The sequence below is a fragment of the Glandiceps talaboti genome, chromosome 4 (assembly GCF_964340395.1).
Source record: "Glandiceps talaboti chromosome 4, keGlaTala1.1, whole genome shotgun sequence".
NCBI classification, from domain to species: domain Eukaryota; kingdom Metazoa; phylum Hemichordata; class Enteropneusta; family Spengelidae; genus Glandiceps; species Glandiceps talaboti.
The window spans coordinates 23317272-23336985 of record NC_135552.1 but is presented as its reverse complement, the minus strand read 5'-3'; the positions used below and the strand labels follow the sequence as shown (position 1 = coordinate 23336985).

The following is a 19714-nucleotide window of genomic DNA, read 5'->3' as shown; positions in this document are numbered from 1 at the left end:
TACAGCATATAGAGAGAAAATAAAATTAATTATACATACATGAATGAAACAGTATTAAATGTAATTAATGTATAAAATACATTCCTTTCTTTAATAACTTGAAAGATTTGTACACAATAATTGCTAAGTTGATTATTACAGAATTCTTATTACATGACATGAGGGCATAAAATCTTTCTATAGCAGGTTGTCTATACGACCACTTCGGTAAGTATTTTTCCCTTAGATTGTTTCTGTATGTGCATGTGTATATGTATATGTATGTGTATGTGTATGTGTTTGTGTATGTGTATGTGTATGTGTATGTGTATGCGTATGTGTATGTGTATGTGTATGTGTATGTGTACGTGTACGTGTGTGTGTATGTGTATGTGTGTATGTGTGTGTGTCTATGTATGTATGTATGTATGTATGTATGTATGTATGTATGTATGTATGTATGTATGTATGTATGTATGTATGTGTATGTATGTATGTATGTATGTATGTATGTATGTATGTGTATGTGTATGTATGTATGTATGTATGTATGTATGTATGTATGTATGTATGTGTATATGTATGTGTATGTGCACGTGTACGTGTGTGTGTATGTGTATGTATGTATGTGTGTATGTATGTATGTATGTGTGTGTGTGTCTATGTATGTATATGTGTATGTGTACGTGTACCTGTATGTGTATGTGTATGTGCCTGTATCTGTGTCTGTATCTGGTCGGTATGTGTCTGTGTCTATGCATGTATCTGTATCTGTATCTATATCTATATCTATATCTGTAGCTGTAGCTGTATCTGTATCTGTAGCTGTAGCTGTAGCTGTATCTGTAGCTGTAGCTGTAGCTGTAGGACGGTGTAAAACCCTTTTTTTCTCACGAGAACAAGGCCGCGACTTTCGAAGTCCTAGTGCGATGTCATTGCCCATTTTCTAAATTTATAGGAGCCTTGCATGACACATTAACAGTTTATACAGTGGTTATTTCCGACGCTTGTTACGGTCAGTAAGACACGTGAATAATTCAAAAGAAGAACGAGGGGGAACTGTGCCCATATGTTTCGTGATTTCGAAAGTTCTTACTCATATAGATTGATTGAACTGTTCTTTCAGTGACAATCATTGGCAACACTCCGCTTATCTATTGAAATTCTGAACAAAGACCGGAGTCGCAGTATAACATCACCCAGGAAATCAAGGACTTTGTCGGTGTATGAGCAATGAATTGTGTTCAAGTAAACTAACGACAGTTGCTTTGTCCTGCATCATTCTCAATTTCACGGAAGAATACAGTCTCAGACTGGAACAAAAAAAAGTGCAAGGTACCTTTCTCACAATAATTTGAAAGATGGTCATGTTGTGTTCTTTTCCTGTTTTGAACATTCCCCCTTGTTATATTATGAATCGTTAACATGACAATCCTTAAGAGTGCAAGCTTTAGTCTAATTGTTTCCCCTATGCTATTTTCTGTTTATCCTGTCAAATGGTGATCTCTTAAAAAAAATTAAATTTCATTGCCGTTTCTATCTTCAGTTAGTTGTTGTTGTTGTTGTTGCTGCTGCTGTTGTTGTTGTTGTTGTTGTTGTTGTTGTTGTTGTTGTTGTTCAACAACAAGATTTGATTTTTAATAATACCAAATGGATATTTCTTCTGCTTTTGGCAAGTCTTTATGATAATTGAAAATGATCATAACTTTCATGAATTCTACGGGTTGTAATATTGGAATCGTCGTAAAACTGCTGGCCTCTTTACGTCATTATTTTTTTTTTCGTCAGCGAAAAAAATGTGCTTTGGTTCGCGAGAATATTTAGGGCCAAAAAAGAAACAAGAACAAATCGGGAAATGAACTGCATTGAGGGGTGAATCCTACATATTCGGTGTTAAAAAGAAAAAAAGCTAACAAACAAAACCAGTTCCGTTCAACACAGTTTGACGAACGATTCGATATTGTAAGCGTCACGACTAGTTATATAGGCTGAATTATTTAACTGGCACTTGGGTCCAAATTAACAGTGAATTGCTATTGAGACTGGCATACCTATTTATACCAGTTTACTCAATTGGAAAATTGCCGTCGGCGTAAGGATAAACTATCGCAGATCTTAGAAAAAGAAAATGAGTCCATTTCCCATCTCCCTCTGTTTGTAATGTCCCATTTGTGCAACCGATAAATGGAATTCAAAGCCATTAGTTTCAGATAAGTATTATGTAGTCATCATATTTACCCTGGTTAAATTACAAAAAAAAACGTGCTTTTGCTTTCTGCAGACTTAGGACGCTCTCGTATAATCATCGCGGACGATGCGGCGGACAGAGATAATTAAATAACTATTAGGTGTTTGTTAGACGCTAGACGTAGCTGAGCTTGATACTACGTTTATACTTAGTCGATATGTCGAAATGGAAACAATCTAATGAGTCCGTTCTTCGCTGGTCAATGTTTTGATATGTATCTGGAATGACTGTTTTCAGACTATGCTAGCTACAAATCAGATAGAATGAATGCTGTGCAAATTCCTTTTCTCGGAATTTAACTATTGCGGCGATATACGTTGTCGCTGGGTGAGAAAGTCTGTGAGCTAAAGTCGGTTATACGTTTACGAGGCTATACAAATAAATTATACGGGTAATGGGTAGGTTATGTATGGCACAATTGCGATGAAATTGCTGTGTGCCTTTGTGTCAAGTCTGTGTGGGTGAAATTGTGTAATGTAAACACCATGATGGGAAACGTTACACAAATACATTACAATTTTCTGAATGTCAAACATTAAAAAATAGTATCCGAGACAAAAGCATAAATCATTTTGTCAAATTCCCCACCAGATGGTAGATAATTTCACTTTTAACTATTTGTAGTGTACATTTACGTCGTTAATAACGTGGTAAATATTATTCACATGCATACAACATTTTCAATGTACTTTTTCACGTATGTTTAGTTTAAATGGCTCATTGTCTGAGCAGTTGATGGAATGCTGAAATGTGCATGTACCGTAAATCGACAATGAAAAGACTTAAACTGTGTGTTGATTTGGACAATTCGTGGACCGTATCACACAGCAAAGCGCTCACTAGTGTTTAATTCACCACTATATTACATCGACCCCCTTATTTAACCTTCTCAAAGTCCAAGTAGAGCTCTCAGTAAATGCGTCATTGATATCGATTGACTTTGCATTTACGCGATGATCTAGGCTCCGTTAACCGACTGCCACACAAATGAAAAACGAAAGTTTACTAAGACATATTATTGGCGGCGCACTTCACCTCGCCTTCTAAGCAAGTAATTTATATCAGTCATATCTTACATGTATCACTATAGATTTTCTTAAAGCAGCCGCTTTTTGAAAGCAGGAAAATACATATTTGTTAGTTCCCTTTCTTTCTTGCATTTGTCTAAGCTAACAGCAACAAACACAATTCAACTTCAACTCATCACACAAATTAAAATGTAATTGTTTTCACAAGTCAACAAATAAACAATACAAAACATATCAGTCAATACATTTGATAAAGTGTGTTTATTTCATGAACAAATTGAAAGAAGAACAATACATACACACTTATTTCAATATTTTACACAATAAGAATATTTCACAATTCAATAAACAACATTCTATTTCATCACATCTTCACATCTTTTGAATTTTTGTTTCATACCAGACATTAATAATATAGAGGTCCTTATTTCAGTCATGTGGTTTGCCTTGAAACAAATCATTTGAGTTTTCACAGGACTTATGTCTTTGTCACTGATTCAGTGTTTTTATTGAACAGTCATGTCGGACAAATGATTACTCTTCAACTCTACTTGAAAGTTGCAGGAAACCTGGCCCTTCTTCCTTACACTAATTTTATGTAAAGAGCAGATGTCCGTGTGGAATATTAGTAGTTACATTTCACCTCTAGGGGGCACTATGACCATTCTATTTGTGGTAGTGAAAACCCACGATGAACATCCGAAAAATGAGTTGTGTTCGACATTTATACTATTTTCATGAAGTTTTAGTACGTCAATGTATGTCTTGTATTATCACTTATAATTATGAATAAATAGAAATATTGGTGGCAGGAAAATTCTCTACCATAATACATCACAAGGAAAACAAAACATTCAGAATAAAATCTATTAAATTTGTAACACTTAAAATATATTTAACAACTCTGTACATTTCATACAAATTATTAAGTCATATAAATCTGACACAGAATATGTACTAAATCGTCTTCTGTTTTAGATGACGTAAACATGTGGCACTGAGAACCTGGAATACCTTGTTCAGCTTACAGTCTGAAGTGTTTTTGAAATAGCTTGTAACCGTGCACGTAACTGCTCCTTCTGTTTCATCAGATCTTGTTCCAAGGCCTTGGCCTCAATCAGCATCTTATCTAACCTCTTAGGACACAATGTTTCAAACTGCTGACTTTCACTGTTGACAAAAGAGTCATGATTAATAGATTTCTATTCAATAGTGATGTACTGATGATAGTATGAGTTTCTCATAACTTTTTATTCAGCACACTCAACTGAAATTGAAACATATATTTCTGCAGTTATTACCGGTACCAAGAGCAGTGTTAACAAATGTATGTATGTATGTATGTATGTATGTGTGTATGTATGTATGTATGTATGTATGTATGTATGTATGTATGTATGTATGTATGTATGTATGTATGTATGTATGTATGTATGTGTGTGTGTGTGTGTGTATGTATGTATGTATGTATGTATGTATGTATGTATGTATGTATGTATGTGTGTATGTATGTATGTATGTATGTGTGTGTGTATGTATGTATGTATGTATGTATGTATGTATGTATGTATGTATGTATGTATGTGTCTGTCTGTCTCTCTGTCTGTCTGTCTGTCTGTATGTATGTATGTATGTATTTTTATTTTTTTATTATTATAGTCTTTAATTCGGACAACAACGTCCATATATAATATATGTTACAGAAAAGCTGTGTGTATGTATGTATGTATGTATGTATGTATGTATGTATGTATGTATGTATGTATGTATGTATGTATGTATGTATGTATGTATGTACTTCTAGAATGTAAGTATCTATTACATATGTATACATGTATCTATGTTTGCGTGTGTGTGCATGCATATGTGCATGCGTACATGCATACCTCTAAACTTATAATGATTTTAACATTTGATGAAAATAAAAAATTTACCACCCATCAATGAATGATAAAATTTATGACGTGTACAAATAATGTGTAAATAATGTCACTGGAAATTCTCTCTGTTTGTAAATAAACATTAAATATAAGTAATTTTGAACTAAATGCAGCATGATAGCATGTATAACATACACATTTCCTAAATGAAATGGGTCATATAAATACATCACTTTAAACAAAGTACGACTTACTCAAATACTTGTGCCCAGTGTGTGCAGTTCATTTTCAATTGCTGCCCCATATCTGAAACAAACACCAATACATAGGGTAAGATTGGATATTTAACCACACTTTTTCCCACCCTAGCTAACTTTCCAGATCATGCTCCAATTCAAACGTCACATTCTATCCATGTTGTGTTACCTATATGTGAGGATGTATAGTATGTAAATTCATCATCCAAATACTAGTAACTTTATTGTATACAGCATACCCGAGACACATCTTTGAAGTAAAATTTGTTATATTGGTAATATCTCGTCTGTGCTCTCATGAAGTTTCAATTTTAATTACACTTTAATAGTTATTTACCTTAGGAAATTACATGAGTCCTGTTTACATGGGCAACACAACTTTTAACTCATATCTCAGGTATTTAGTCAGAATATGTTTATTGCTATGAAAATATCACTAATGAACCTGTGTTGTAATTTAGGATACCAACTTGAGGTATCTTGAAACAATCATGAACTTGCTCTGCATGTGAACATGTTTGACTCCATAGCACTATTATAATACTTGTTAATATAACACTGTCTTACTTTACATGGGAAAGAGGAACTCTAGGAGAAGGTAATAACCCACATAATGCAGGAGTAGGTAATGACCTACATATGGGTCACTGAAATGTTTAGCTGTTAGATGACACCGGAAACAAGAGCAAGCAGTATAGGGCATGTTACCTTTTAATATGTCATCAGCAGATGGTACTTGAGAGCTATTCCTATTCTGAGTATCAAACTCTGATGATGACTGTGGAGTCAGGTTTGTAGAGCCCTTTAAGTCACCGATATCCTGAACTGCACTGGATTCAGTACCAAGCATTTCAGAGTTACAATCTGGGAGATGGAAATGATAATGACGAAGGAAAGTATTTATAATGACATACTCTCTGCAAACAATATACAGCAAAACCATGTTATATCAATATTATCTATGACAAAACACAAGGTCATGCTCTGGAAAATAGATGGAAATGGATTTGAAATTTTGTGGTGAGTGATGTGCATGCAAGAATGTTCATTAAGATATGATACCTTCTGCTTTGTTTTCTTCAGGTAAATCCTTTTGCTTATGTGAAGTTACTGGTCCTGGAGGAACAAACCCATCAGCCTAAAAGACAACATCCAATATAAAATGTGTACATTATAATATTACTTGGATTACACATTACATTACTTGGATTTACCAACAATACCTCTAAAAAGTCTAATAAAAAAAGCAGATTTTCCTGGGAATTACTGGTACTGTGTCAGTATATTGCAACAAATTGACACACTGCAATCAGATTGTGTAAGTTTGCAAGAGGTGTACAACAGACACCAATAATAAACACAAAATTGTGTGAATATCTGGGTAGTCTACACAATGAATTTTTATTCACAGAATCTGGGTAAAACACTCTAACGTTGTTCAGGGTACACGATATGTAATATCAAATATGAGTTATACTTACGTCAGGCTGCATCATTTCTAGGAAGCGACCATCACTGTGTTGTTCCTGTATATCATCTAAACTGCCATTCTCTTTGGCTGACTTATCTTCCAGCCTGTGCTCACTAAAACTAATAACAATCAAGAGTGTTATTTCTCAGTGTTCTGTTCTCCCTGAGTAAAGTAACATGGGGACCATGCCTTTTGTAAAAGGTCAAAATTATATCAAAACAAAGGGCTTTTTAGAATCTCACATGGCCATCAAATACTGCATGTTTAACTAGATGGGGAAATAAAAAATTGTCAATTTCCTTTGAAACAAGACAGTGAACCCTGAATGCTTTTTTTATATATATTTTTAAGGAACCAAAAACAAATTTTCATGTAACAAAATTGCAGAGATCTTAAGAACTTTGACTTCCATGGAAATGAGTCCCTGCCTGATGTGCATTCTACCTTGATAATACTAGGACAAGAACGTTAACAATTACCTGTTTAAATTCATGGAGAAGTCCATCTTCAAGCAATCCCTTCCCAAATTGTTGTCACTGGCATTATTTTCTGAATCTTGAGAAAAATTCATCTTGTTTGTCAAAGTTCAAACCATTTCTGGAAGAAAGAAAATAATCAATATCCAGTCAATCAATCCCTTCATAACAAAGCTATTCAAGACACCATAGGACATTATAGTTACATATTACTTCCGTTCGAATTTCAAAGTCAGATACGAAAGTAAATACACACGACTTATGTATATGTCCTGTACATGTAGATTGTAAGTTGCATTTCCTTGTTGCATCCAAATTTTAACATGCACTTGTAAGTATGGCTTGAAATACTAGTTATGTACATTTTGCAGGCTGCAGCTGTACTAACCTAGTCCTGCTTGCATACGGAGGAATTCGGGACTCGATTCTGACAATTGTCTCGGTGTTTAGAGTCAAGTCAGTAATACAGACTCGTGCACCGTCATGGAAGCAGGACTAGTACTAACCTAGTTAGTAATCTTGAGTATACTAGTAATTATTGACATGATATAGAAGTCTTGAAGAATGGGTGCCACTGAACTGCCAACTGCAGCAGGAAGCAACGGGAGGCAAAAAGTAGGAGCGGCAGTCAGAATCTAGTCCCGTCTGTAACTTATAAGCCGGACTAACATTCGAACTGGTATTTTGTACACTTATAAATAAACACCAGTGGTACATACAACAGACGTTACATAACTAACATAACAACCGGCGTTAAAATAAAGTGAGTTTTGAGTTTTCAACACTTCCATACTTTCATAGATGTGCTTTAAAACGATGAATGAGATATTCGTGTAAATTGAATTTCATGTAATTGATACTTACCGAAAATAAATAGTAATTTTAGCGAGATTTCGCTTGTCAACTACATCAGTAAATAAATTTGTGCAGACGAAAATCCGCCATACTTGTCGTGACGTCATGAAAAGTTTTACAACCACAATGCCTTGCGCATGTAACCGCATCCTCCGCCGGGGTCCACGATTTTTTGTCATCGTATCGCACGATCGAGCAACTATACCCTCTGTTGGAATGTGAATATCAAATATTCAAACCAGTGATTCCTCGACTGAAATAATAATACTGACGCAAAGAAAGATTCTGATGTTTTATTTAAAGTCGTGTTTCAGTTGTGAGAGCGCCCTCACCCGTGAACCATTTTTTTTTACCATACGACCCACTGAAGAAAAAGTTGTGTAATAAAGTTACTATGTATAAAACGTAAACACCGGAACTCTTGGAGAGGGGCTTGAAGAACCCTACACTTCGACACCTCATCACGTCGTTGTTATTTTCAACAGAATATTAAACATAGATTTGAAATTCATAGATATTTATGATTCATAACTATATATTCGATATTACATTCACGCATCCTAAATTATAAACATGTAGATATAAGCTTATGCATATGGCTTGTAGATACCAGATTACCAGTAGATAAAAGCTTATGAGGATCTATGAATACAAAGTTTTGATGAAGGCCTACAAGAATTTTACAAATCTCCCGTGGTTGACGAATAACTGGGAAAAAACATAAACGTGACGTTTCAACGAATTCGAACTTGGAAGTATGATGATCTTTCAAATGAAACTTTAAAAAATCTATTGACCGGGGGGATGGGGGGCAGAGAAAAGTATGAACATAAACAAATTGAAATAGGCCTTTGTCGAAAATGAAAAGAAGAGATGTTGCCACTTTGCCTTAACGTACTTAGGCAAAGCCGTATTTATCTATAATGGTGGGTGTGAGAATTTTTTTCGACTACGTATACAGTGTGATTCGGACATTTGTTTGAAACTTATGAGGAAAAACTGTGGGTGATGATGGAAAGGGGAAGGACTATACATAGTTCTATATGACTTTCGCTTAAAATAGATTACTTTCGTTCGTCCAAGCAATGAGTAGACACTATAAGATGCTGTAGACAGGTAAGAGATGAAGCCTTCGTAAAATATTTCATGTACCTTCTGGGCTATCGGGCTTTCCTGATTTTGTGTGACTGTAGAAACACACCAATGGCGTTTACGCTGCGCATCAGACATACTGTCATCCTCGGCTTTCGTTCGGCAACCTTCAAAGCGCAGATCTGAGGTATTCGAGATCTTACAATTCTAACATATTGGTAGCTATGCGAAAACTTGATCATGAAAGTATGTTTGAGAAGCGTGACCCCGTAATAGTTTTACATCTGACTTCATGTTTCGGTTAATGGCTGTCACTATAACGAGAAGTGAGTATAAATGCCACATGCTGTCTAGGAAACAGACTAGTTCAACATCCTAGTTTCGTTAATTCTTATCACAGGAAACATTTCTAAAGTCTATTCTCACTTCGCATATTCAGTATAGTTCTGGTTCTCAAGTATATGTCAAATTTTAATACGCTGATGTTCCGTTAGGTTCTCAGAACAATTTTCCAAGGTAAGTATAATACAAAATAAAAAAAAAACTAATGCAATGAAATATGCGAGTCCCTAACTGTGTACTCTCATGTGTAACATATGACCACCTGTCCTGAACAGAGAGGCAATTAACAGTAATTCATATGAGTATAATTGATATCTGAACACATACAGCCCTTAACTTGGTCGATAAGAGGGCATATAGTAAATAATTCATGTATTTCATTTAGGATCCTATGGCCTGCTGGGAACGACATACGAAATAACTATATTTTGTTCATAATGAATAATTTAAGGTGTACGAAGTTTAGCAAAACCATTTATAAATGCAATCGATGTAATGATATTTTTTATATGTGTCTTTGTCACAAAATAATTACTTTTAAGATCACGAAGGAAATGAGCACACATTTTGATAGTATTTGCTGAACCTAATTTGGCACTGGAATATAGTATATAGCGTGTTGATTTTGACAATTTTTGGTTGTGAGTTATCAAATTATTCATTATATGGAAGTACGTAGAACATAATTAATGCTCATATCATAAGTAATCATTAATTTAACTTCTTTTGTTTTTGATAGCACACTATAGCTACCTTTCGGTCACTGCTCCTTAACAGGCTAAACTAATTTTAATTATTAATACATGGCTAGACTCTGAGGGCGATAGAGAATAACAAAATTTATGACGCTCAAAAAGATGATAAAATATAAGTTTACCAGCCGCTTAACGCATTTGATCCATTGAAAAACAATATCACCACTGCTATTCACATCACTAGTACTGCTGTGTATATGACAAATGTAGTTGAGCTAGAGAGTGTCAGGGCGGCTTACGTCGATGCATCACGTGGACTCTTCTCGACCAATCAAATTGAATGAACCCCACCTATCATCTCTTCATTTATATGACGAGTTCTATAATTTTGCCCGGACCTTAGTTATTTTGGCATCCAAATAATTTTTCCATGAACAAATTTTAGGATAAAACGGACCAACACATTCCAGAAGGATAGCTGTGATATACAGGGGCAATTTGATGTCGGTAAGTATCGAAAATTTCTTACAATTGCCACAATTTTTTCATCGATTTAACTACCCTTTCTTACCAATAGGAAAATATCATTAATAAATGAAAGAGATGTGCGACTACAACCCTTCCGAAATATAGTTTTGTTTCCTATTTCATCCGATCGTACATCCCAAAAAAAATATTATCGTCAACATGTATCATTTTGGAGTGAAGATTACATGCAGACAAATCCTCGTTCGTCTTAGTATATGCCAGCAATAGACAACCACCGGTTTCGATATTTGCATACATATGACATTTTACCGGCATGTCGCCAATATTAGAATTAATAGGGTCGCATATTATGATGGACCTGCTTGTTAAAATATTGTAATGACTGTCAGAGAACACTTCTATAACGCCGTTTGGGAGATTTCGTTGCTATCATCTGAAATAGTCGGACTGGCATTTTTGTCGATTTTGTCATTCCTGTATGCAATGACGTATTTTGATCGGCTATTTGTGTCTTTAAATTATTATGCAAGCAAACTGGGTGGAGATATTTTAATTGATAATAATTCTAGACTAAAATGTTGACAGTTTGGTGCAAATTTAGCAGACTAACAAAGTAGTCAAAACACGCTTTCGTAAACTAAGCATTTTATACATAGAATTTAGTTCTCTCGATGGATGAACGGGTAATAATTGTCTTCTCCTTGCTCGTGTCGGCAGCCATATCAGAAATATACTCTCATGCACTCCTTGAAAAATGCAATGGAAGATAACTGATAAAATGCTCACAATTTTGTGATATTATCGACCCTGACAAATATGACGCCTTCAATGGGTAGATTAACCGATTGTAAGCTCAATATAAAATTCTGTCTCGGGTGTGTTCAAATCATGTGTGACTATTCTAAACACACGACAGCAAAGAATGACATCATTGTATATATAGCGTACTACACCAATTTTATATGAAAAATGAATTATAAAATTGTTTTTATGGTTCCAACATCTGTTTACATGTGTAATGAAAGAAACATAACCGCAGCCATATTAAATTTCGTTTTGCTTTGTCGGCATTGTGGTATAATCGGTCGATATGATCGAACACAATGCATTATCCTAATTTAAGCATCACCCCTCCCCCTCCCCCAGTACACTTCATTTATATAAATCTATAATATTGACATTGCAATTTAATTTGAAATTTTTTAGTGTTATCTATTTATACAAAGGGTACAAGACTTAGTGTACTAACAAGAACACATGTACAACATGACTTTCCTGACAAGGTTTTATAAATTAACCATTGTCTTTTTTCTTACTGCGTGTATTACATCAAATATGGCTGGCATTTTGAAAGGATGGCCGGCCTTGTGAGAATTGATTAATAGCAACAGCTGGTTATCGTTTCTAGGCTATGAATGTTGTGGGTTTCATTTTTATTGGTCTAAAAATATCACTGCACATACACACTCGAGATTGTTGAAATTTTTCCAAAAGCTGTTGTTCCTTGATGAAAGATGGAAAAGAGCTTGACGTTTCATTGTCAAATAGCGTAAAATTATAATCATTTGATATTTGGAAATGTATGCTTTTATTACTGGTATCAAAAAGCAATATGACATGCTTGTTATTGTTATGCAAATTTTTATCACCACCATGAAATCGTTTATCGTATGGAACGTTCAAATTACACGGTATAGCGTCGAATGGCTTCCTATGGCGGCACGAAATTGACAACAACATGTGTTTCATAATTAATACAAGCCAGACAATGCATATGAATAATTTAAATAACTCTAAATTAAAATATATGTCCTCCTTTCATATTTACATATCTGATCACGAACAAGTTACAAAGATTAGATCGTTGAGATAATTTTTAAAAAATAGATGAAAATATTTTGGATCAAGTAGAGTAAATGGTGCTCAGTGTCATGTCTGTAAGTGTTTACAATGGTTGACACTTTGTCAGTGATCCGATGCCGACGATTCCTTTTTTGACAACGGTGGTACCGTAGGGAGTGATATATGATAGACACATATTAGGTATTAATGGAATTTTAAGCGAGATGAGTAGGCATACTGACCCTTATTAAGACAGTTAATAATAGTATAATACAGAATGATATGACCTCTACCGAGCTAAGCACACATTATTTTGCAGCAAGCTAAGTATACACCAGTATAAAATATGTTTCTGCGACCGGAGTAAATAAAAAAAAATTCTCAATTATTTCCGTGGATACCATGAATTGTTACCATGGAAACAAGTTCAACCATATGCCATATGGTAACAACAAAGAAAGCAAGCCATATTGCAATATTTATGAGGCACAGAATTCAATGCATATAAAGTATAACGTGTACTTTGCGGTTATTTTTTAAATGGTACATTTCATCTCAGACCACGGTAATTTCTTTTTACTATAGGGCCTAGTGGTCTGTGAATTTGTTTCAATATTAATATCGACGCAGTTATTTGATTCTTGTAAAATTGGAAGATAGAAGAAAACTTCTACCTCGTTTCATTGACATAGTGTGTGTTACGTGTCATTGTTAATGAGTTGTGCTGTGTATAATTGAAATGGTGGCTTTTAAAATCACATGGTATATGGTGAACATTGAATTTGGAGCTCGAGTATGCTGGCTACGTCTGTTCTGTGTATGTGATAGCTTATCCACATAATGGATATAAGTGAACGGATCTTGTGAGGGATATCATAGACACAGACATATCTGTGTCACGTGAAGGATCGGTGAATGTCATAATGAGATTACCTTCCAATTTGTAGATTAGTAAGAAGTAGACAAGTATCAGCGCTCTATCTGTCTCAAATTTTGATTTAATTCATTAATCAGACAGAGCTTGCTCTCGATTTCACACGGCAGACCAACATAATACAATGGAAACCAGTTAAGTTGAAACAAATCATCGTCTGGCTCACCATAAATCATACTAAAATTGCTATATTTCATTAACTCTAGATTGACAAAGATCTATATCATAGCCAAATCTTATCGTCTGACTAAAACTAAAGTACAATTGCTACGTTTCAATCCATTGACTTGGTTCGAAAAAAAAATCATACGCTGTTACGTTTGGCGACGTTCTGCGAAGATGATTGTATTTAGCGCAAAGAAAATTGAACAATGTTGGTAAGATTATTGTTGCGCCACGCGATTGAATGTAACAGTATTAGTAAGATTGTTGTCGAACCAGACGATAAAATGTTTAAATGTTGGTACGATTTTGTTACGCCAGACGACGGTTTGTTTCAAACCAACTGGTTTCCGTTGTCGGTCACCAGTCTGAATACATTATACAATATAACGTTCATATTGCTATCTATTTTGGCATTAGTGAGAACCAGAACAATACAGTAAGTCAAATCAGATTCAAAGCCTTCAAAACGCAATATCAAAGTCAGTAAGAAATGTATAAATACACAATTGTGAGATCAATCATGCATTGCAGCCACCACCCATGCTGCCCCAACCTTGCCATATAAACGTAACTTTTGTTTTTATTTTATCATCTCCAGTAAAACTGAAACTAAGATAAAGGATCAAACATGGCGAGCAATATGACAGTACCTCACATCATTGAAGATATAGATGACATCATCAAACGATGGGTGCTCGAAGGCAGACCACGTGACAAGTATGACGTCGACATCATACGGAACAATTTACGATTTACCCAGATTGGAGACATCGCATATTCAAGAATACAAGATGCGGGATCTGAAGCACGGGAGATGACCCATTGCACCACGTTTGTAAACAACACATCTAGCGAACAAAAACATAAACTAACGACGGAAAGAAGTTTGCGGACCACGTACACCTGGACATTGAGTAGCGGTCATACCTTTGGCGCACAGGGAGGAATAAGTTTGAGACCACCCTCTTCCTGTGTCGAAGCTGGCCTAGAGTTCAATCGTCAGAAATATGAAGATAAGACAGAAGAAAAGGTGTTCGAGAAGAATCGTAAGAGTACACTAGATTCAGAAATCACAGTCAAACCACAAAAGAAAGTTAGCGTCTTTTTGAGAATTTGGGAAGAGGATTACGCTGCTACGTACAAAATAAGATATCGTGTGAAAGGCAGCGTTAAGGCAATCATAAGAGACAAGCATGGTACGAACGTGGAAGGGGAAGCAGCGGAAATTTTCGGTGATGAAGAAGGCTTCCGTGTTGAGGAGGGTTCAAAGGGAACAGTGATTTTTGAAAACAAGGGAATGTTTCTATGCAAACGAGAACTACGTCAAGATTTTGAGGTGAAAGAAGAAGATTTGAAGTAGTTGGGAAAACTTGATAGAATAATATTGCAGCATTTACCAATGTATAATATTATTTGACGCATATACAAAGAAAAAACGATGTGTAAATTCACATTAGATAGACATTTATAGATGCTCCGACTTCTCAGAGCGCATACTTCCAAAGTTAGACATTGATATTTTAGAACGCAGAAGTGCCGACGTTACCGTGAATTTAATATTACATAGCTCATGATATAGTAGCCGCCCCGTCCTGCATTTGTTTTAAAATGTGCAGCAGCAGCAGCAATAATAATAACAACAACAACAACAACAACAACAACAACAACAACAACAACAACAACAACAACAACAAAAGTGCATGAATAATGATACCAGACAGAAGCTTATTATTCTCTTTTGAACTTTTGAAGCTTTCCGGCTAAGTTTCAGAAAATGTCCACCATGACTTATGAATTGAAATACAATGATTATTTCACATACTTTGACAAATTTAAAACTATAGCTAATGTCATTTGTCGTTGTTATAGGACATCATACTTAGACCTTGACCTTGACCACCTTCATGAGGTCATGGGTCACGTATGTCGATTACTCCAAACTATGAATTAAGGTGCTAGTACAGAGCCAGGAAATGTCGTCATATCGGATCAAATTCAGATAATTACCAGGTAAAACATACCCAACTGCAAAGCCATGTACACATGGTGTCTAAATGTATTTAGTTATTGAGGTATATCAAACGATGGTAACAATTTTATAACGTACAATACAAATTTATATAATATCAAAAGACATGTAATCATTTGTCGATCTCTTCTTGCAAATATGGTGTAAGCTTATTGAATTGGACTAGTTTCCTTTCCAGTTGAAAACTACAAAGATAGAAACTTTCCTCTGCATGTATGTATGTATGTATGTATGTATGTATGTATGTATGTATGTATGTATGTATGTATGTATGTATGTATGTATGTATGTATGTATGTATGTATGTATGTATGTGTTTGTGTGTGTGTGTGTGTGTGTGTGTGTATGTATGTATGTATGTATGTATGGATGTGTGTGTGTGTATGTGTGTGTGTGTGTGTGTGCGTGCGTGTATGTGCCAAGATGCACATGGTTATGCCAGTAACATGAAGGAAACATACATTTCACAAGGACAAACACTTGCTTAAATAATAGAAAATGAACATTTATTGCATAAGTGGAAAGAAAATTACATATCGGAATCCGGTGACATTTAGTGCTCTTAACACATTTTCTTATATTGATACAAATACTACTACATGTGTGAATTTCTACTATGTAAACGCTGAACCACTGTCCAATATAATCACAACAACTTTATTTTCAACATCACAGCCTCTCTCTGAAACAGTAACTTTCTATTCGTGCCATCTATCCAGACTCGAGACCTAAGATCAATCCAGACAGGCATTACAACTAGCTTTACATCTACAGTATGCAAATGAGTTTCTTGTCTATGTAAATTATCAACTATAACCTATTTGCTCCTCAAAATCCGTTGCCTAGATACAAGCCGACGTCATACTAAATCTTCTTCTTTCTTATCATCCATCTCATCATCCGAGTCTGGTTCTGGAGCTAGCAGCATAATCTCTCCTCTTTTATCGGCCCATTTCTGAGCAACCTTCTTCTTTAGATATACTTTTATCCAATCTTTTTCAATCTAGAAACCAAAACAAGTTCATCTCTGAGATAATGGATCAGAAAATAGGGGCGAATAGAGCACGGAAGATAGAAAAATGTTCTCTGGTGATGTTCATCGTAGGTCGCAACTGAAACACTATAACCCAAAACACGAATCAACAATCCATCGATTTTAGACTATTCTTTACATTAAAATAATGATCATAGTAAAATCGAAGTAAATTATGGTAATGTATGAGTTAAAATGTATTTTGACAAAATACTGCTTCCTCTACATGTCAAGCTCAATACATTTTGTGTTTGTAATGTAGAGCAACCAAGTAATGGAGTTTTGAATATAGGCTTCTGTTTACTAGTACATGTATATCAAAACCCGATTTGTATAATGCAGAGCATTCACCTTAACATAACTTTGTCCCGGTCTGGGATCTATTGGTGCGTAGAGAGGTCTTCCATTAAAGGGTAGTTCATAGTGCCCTAGTAAACCAGTTACCGTCAAACTGAAACACCTAGAAAGTATAATGAGATGAAAAACAAAAAATGCAGTTAGCGACCATCACATCAGATGCAGTTAGTCAGTAGTCCATGCTAGGTAAAGGTGACTGTTATCAGACATTCAAAGATTTTAACGCAATACGACAGAAAACTCAACACAAACATAGGCGTTTGTTACAATGTATTTATACCATTCACAGGTAGTGATGGAGCTGTGATAGTGATAGTGGCTCTGTATATTGACATGGGGTAATAATTGTATTACTTATTTTTGTTGTGTTGTAATTTACTTAGAAGATGACGGTATTAATTTACTCATCCTTGTTGTTTAATATACGAAGATAAAATAGTATTAACTGACGTATCCTTGCTGTTTAATATATAAAGATAAAACAGTATTAACTTACGTATCCTTCTTGTTTAATTTACAAAGATAGAACAGTATCCTTCTTGTTTAATTTACAAAGATAGAACAGTATCCTTCTTGTTTAATTTACAAAGATAGAACAGTATTAACTTACGTATCCTTAAAGACAGCGTCCACTTTGACCTCATCTTTGGCAACCCTAGATTTTGTGAGTCCGGGTAACTTAGCTTTTAGTTTGATATATTTAAAGTCATTGTATTCATAGTATTCTGGAAATCAAAAAGAAAGAAAAGAAAACGATGTGTTATCAAAGGACTGGGAGTCAGATGAGAATAAGTTGGATTTGTTGAGGGCCACCCATGAACACAAAATTATAAATATAATTACAGTTACCAAAATCCCTCTTAATCACCACCACCTTCGACAACAACAACAACAACAACAACAACAACAACAACAACAACAACAACAACAATAATAATAATAATAATAACAACAACAACAACAACAACAACAACAAAGACAACGGCAACTACATGGTCTATTTGATTGATCACCTGTAACAGTAACATAATTAAACGAACGTAATTATATATTTGATAATTAAACTAATTAAACTATATACGACACCACGATGAATAGCAAACCTTACCTCGACGAAAGTAATTGATTTTACCCGCCATGTCTGCATAATTCTGATAGAAAAGAAAAAAAACAATTAACATAAAGGAAATCGCAAACCTGGAAACACAGTAGTACTTGTTCACTGGTTCGTTTGATAGATATAAGACTATAGTGTGTGTTTTCTGTTATTATATAACGTATTTTTGTGTTCGATCCTCGAGGATAATTGAGCTGTCCTTTGGAAACACAACGTCCGGAATATCGAAAAACTCAGGTTCAATGTTGAAAAGAATCGAGATAGCTGACTGTGTTTTTCTATATTTTTAATTTCAAATTGGGAAAAATTCTATCTCGACTCGAATCGAGATATTGGTTTAGAACATAGTATCGATAATTATTTAAATTTACTATATATTTGGTACACTATCATAAACATACACATACCAAACGTATGGTGTGAATTCTCGTGAGTGCATGTTTCTATGTACTTGGAATGTCGAGGAGTCGACAAACTCAATTGACAAAACATAGTTACTACGTTAATCTGGAGAGCGGTATGATACTGGGACAGTCGTAATATGGCATGGATGACGAGTAAATATGCTCACGAAAAACACTCGTGGTCAACTTCATACGATGGTACAATATGTATCATGATAGAAGGTCCTACCGTCTCAATAGGAATGTATACATCATGATATACATGTAGTTAAGTTGTCTATGGGTCGGTCATTTGGGGTCAACGCGAGGTACTTTCACTTTAATGATCACAACACGGTGTATACAGAACAGAGAGATTCAATTTGGAGATATCTATTGCACGAATACTTTCCGGAATCATGTGAAATATTCCTAACAAATAATCTGAATTCAAAGTCCCCATTTGTTAAATCAGTGCACTGACGTAAGCTTATCAGTGCTATAAAAGGGATATGTAGAAGAGCTTGCACATCGCGATATGTCCTATGTCGGATGCTGTTTACATCGATACCTGCAGTGATAAGATATATCGCCAAGCAATGACTGACGTATACGGCGAATAATTCATTATCACAGCAACCGAAACATATAAAAAATCACTTGATACACTACCTTTCACTTCCCTGCAGTAAAATTAAGTCACGCCATTGTCGATCAAACAGGGCGGGTCAACAACAACAGTGACGTTTGAGGGCGCACTTCAACACTGGTAGAAGATGATACATCTTACCAAACATCGAAGAACGAAATCACATGATATCCCGTTTAGTTTGCCATGGTATGTTTCGACAATGAAGAAATGAAGGTGACATTTTAAAAATAATTTTCTTCCTTTGATTAATTTTACTACTGTGCTACTTGAGATATTTGACATAAACAAACATCACAGTTGATCCAGAGAGCTCACCCTACCAACATAATCTGTACAACGGTAAACATCACTCTATGTGTGTGTGCTGATTGGTTGACAGAAGTGTCAATC

General features: G+C 35.1%; 2 protein-coding genes across 2 annotated transcripts; one reads left to right on the top strand and one right to left on the bottom strand.

The window, feature by feature from the left end:
• The first annotated feature begins 10535 nt into the window (after positions 1-10535).
• LOC144434543 (uncharacterized) lies at positions 10536-15389 on the top strand. The gene is made up of 2 exons (XM_078123006.1): positions 10536-10830; positions 14352-15389. Exon 2 carries the CDS (start codon positions 14382-14384, stop codon positions 15111-15113), a length of 732 nt encoding a protein of 243 aa, XP_077979132.1. The 5' UTR covers positions 10536-10830; positions 14352-14381; the 3' UTR covers positions 15114-15389.
• A 911-nt stretch (positions 15390-16300) lies between these two features.
• On the bottom strand, positions 16301-19397 carry LOC144434620 (uncharacterized). The gene is made up of 5 exons (XM_078123104.1): positions 19345-19397; positions 18281-18323; positions 17783-17897; positions 17167-17275; positions 16301-16785 (listed from the first exon to the last, which is right to left on the bottom strand). The coding sequence occupies exons 2-5, from the start codon at positions 18309-18311 to the stop codon at positions 16642-16644; spliced, it is 399 nt and encodes a 132-aa protein (XP_077979230.1). The 5' UTR covers positions 18312-18323; positions 19345-19397; the 3' UTR covers positions 16301-16641.
• Between the last annotated feature and the right edge of the window lie 317 nt (positions 19398-19714).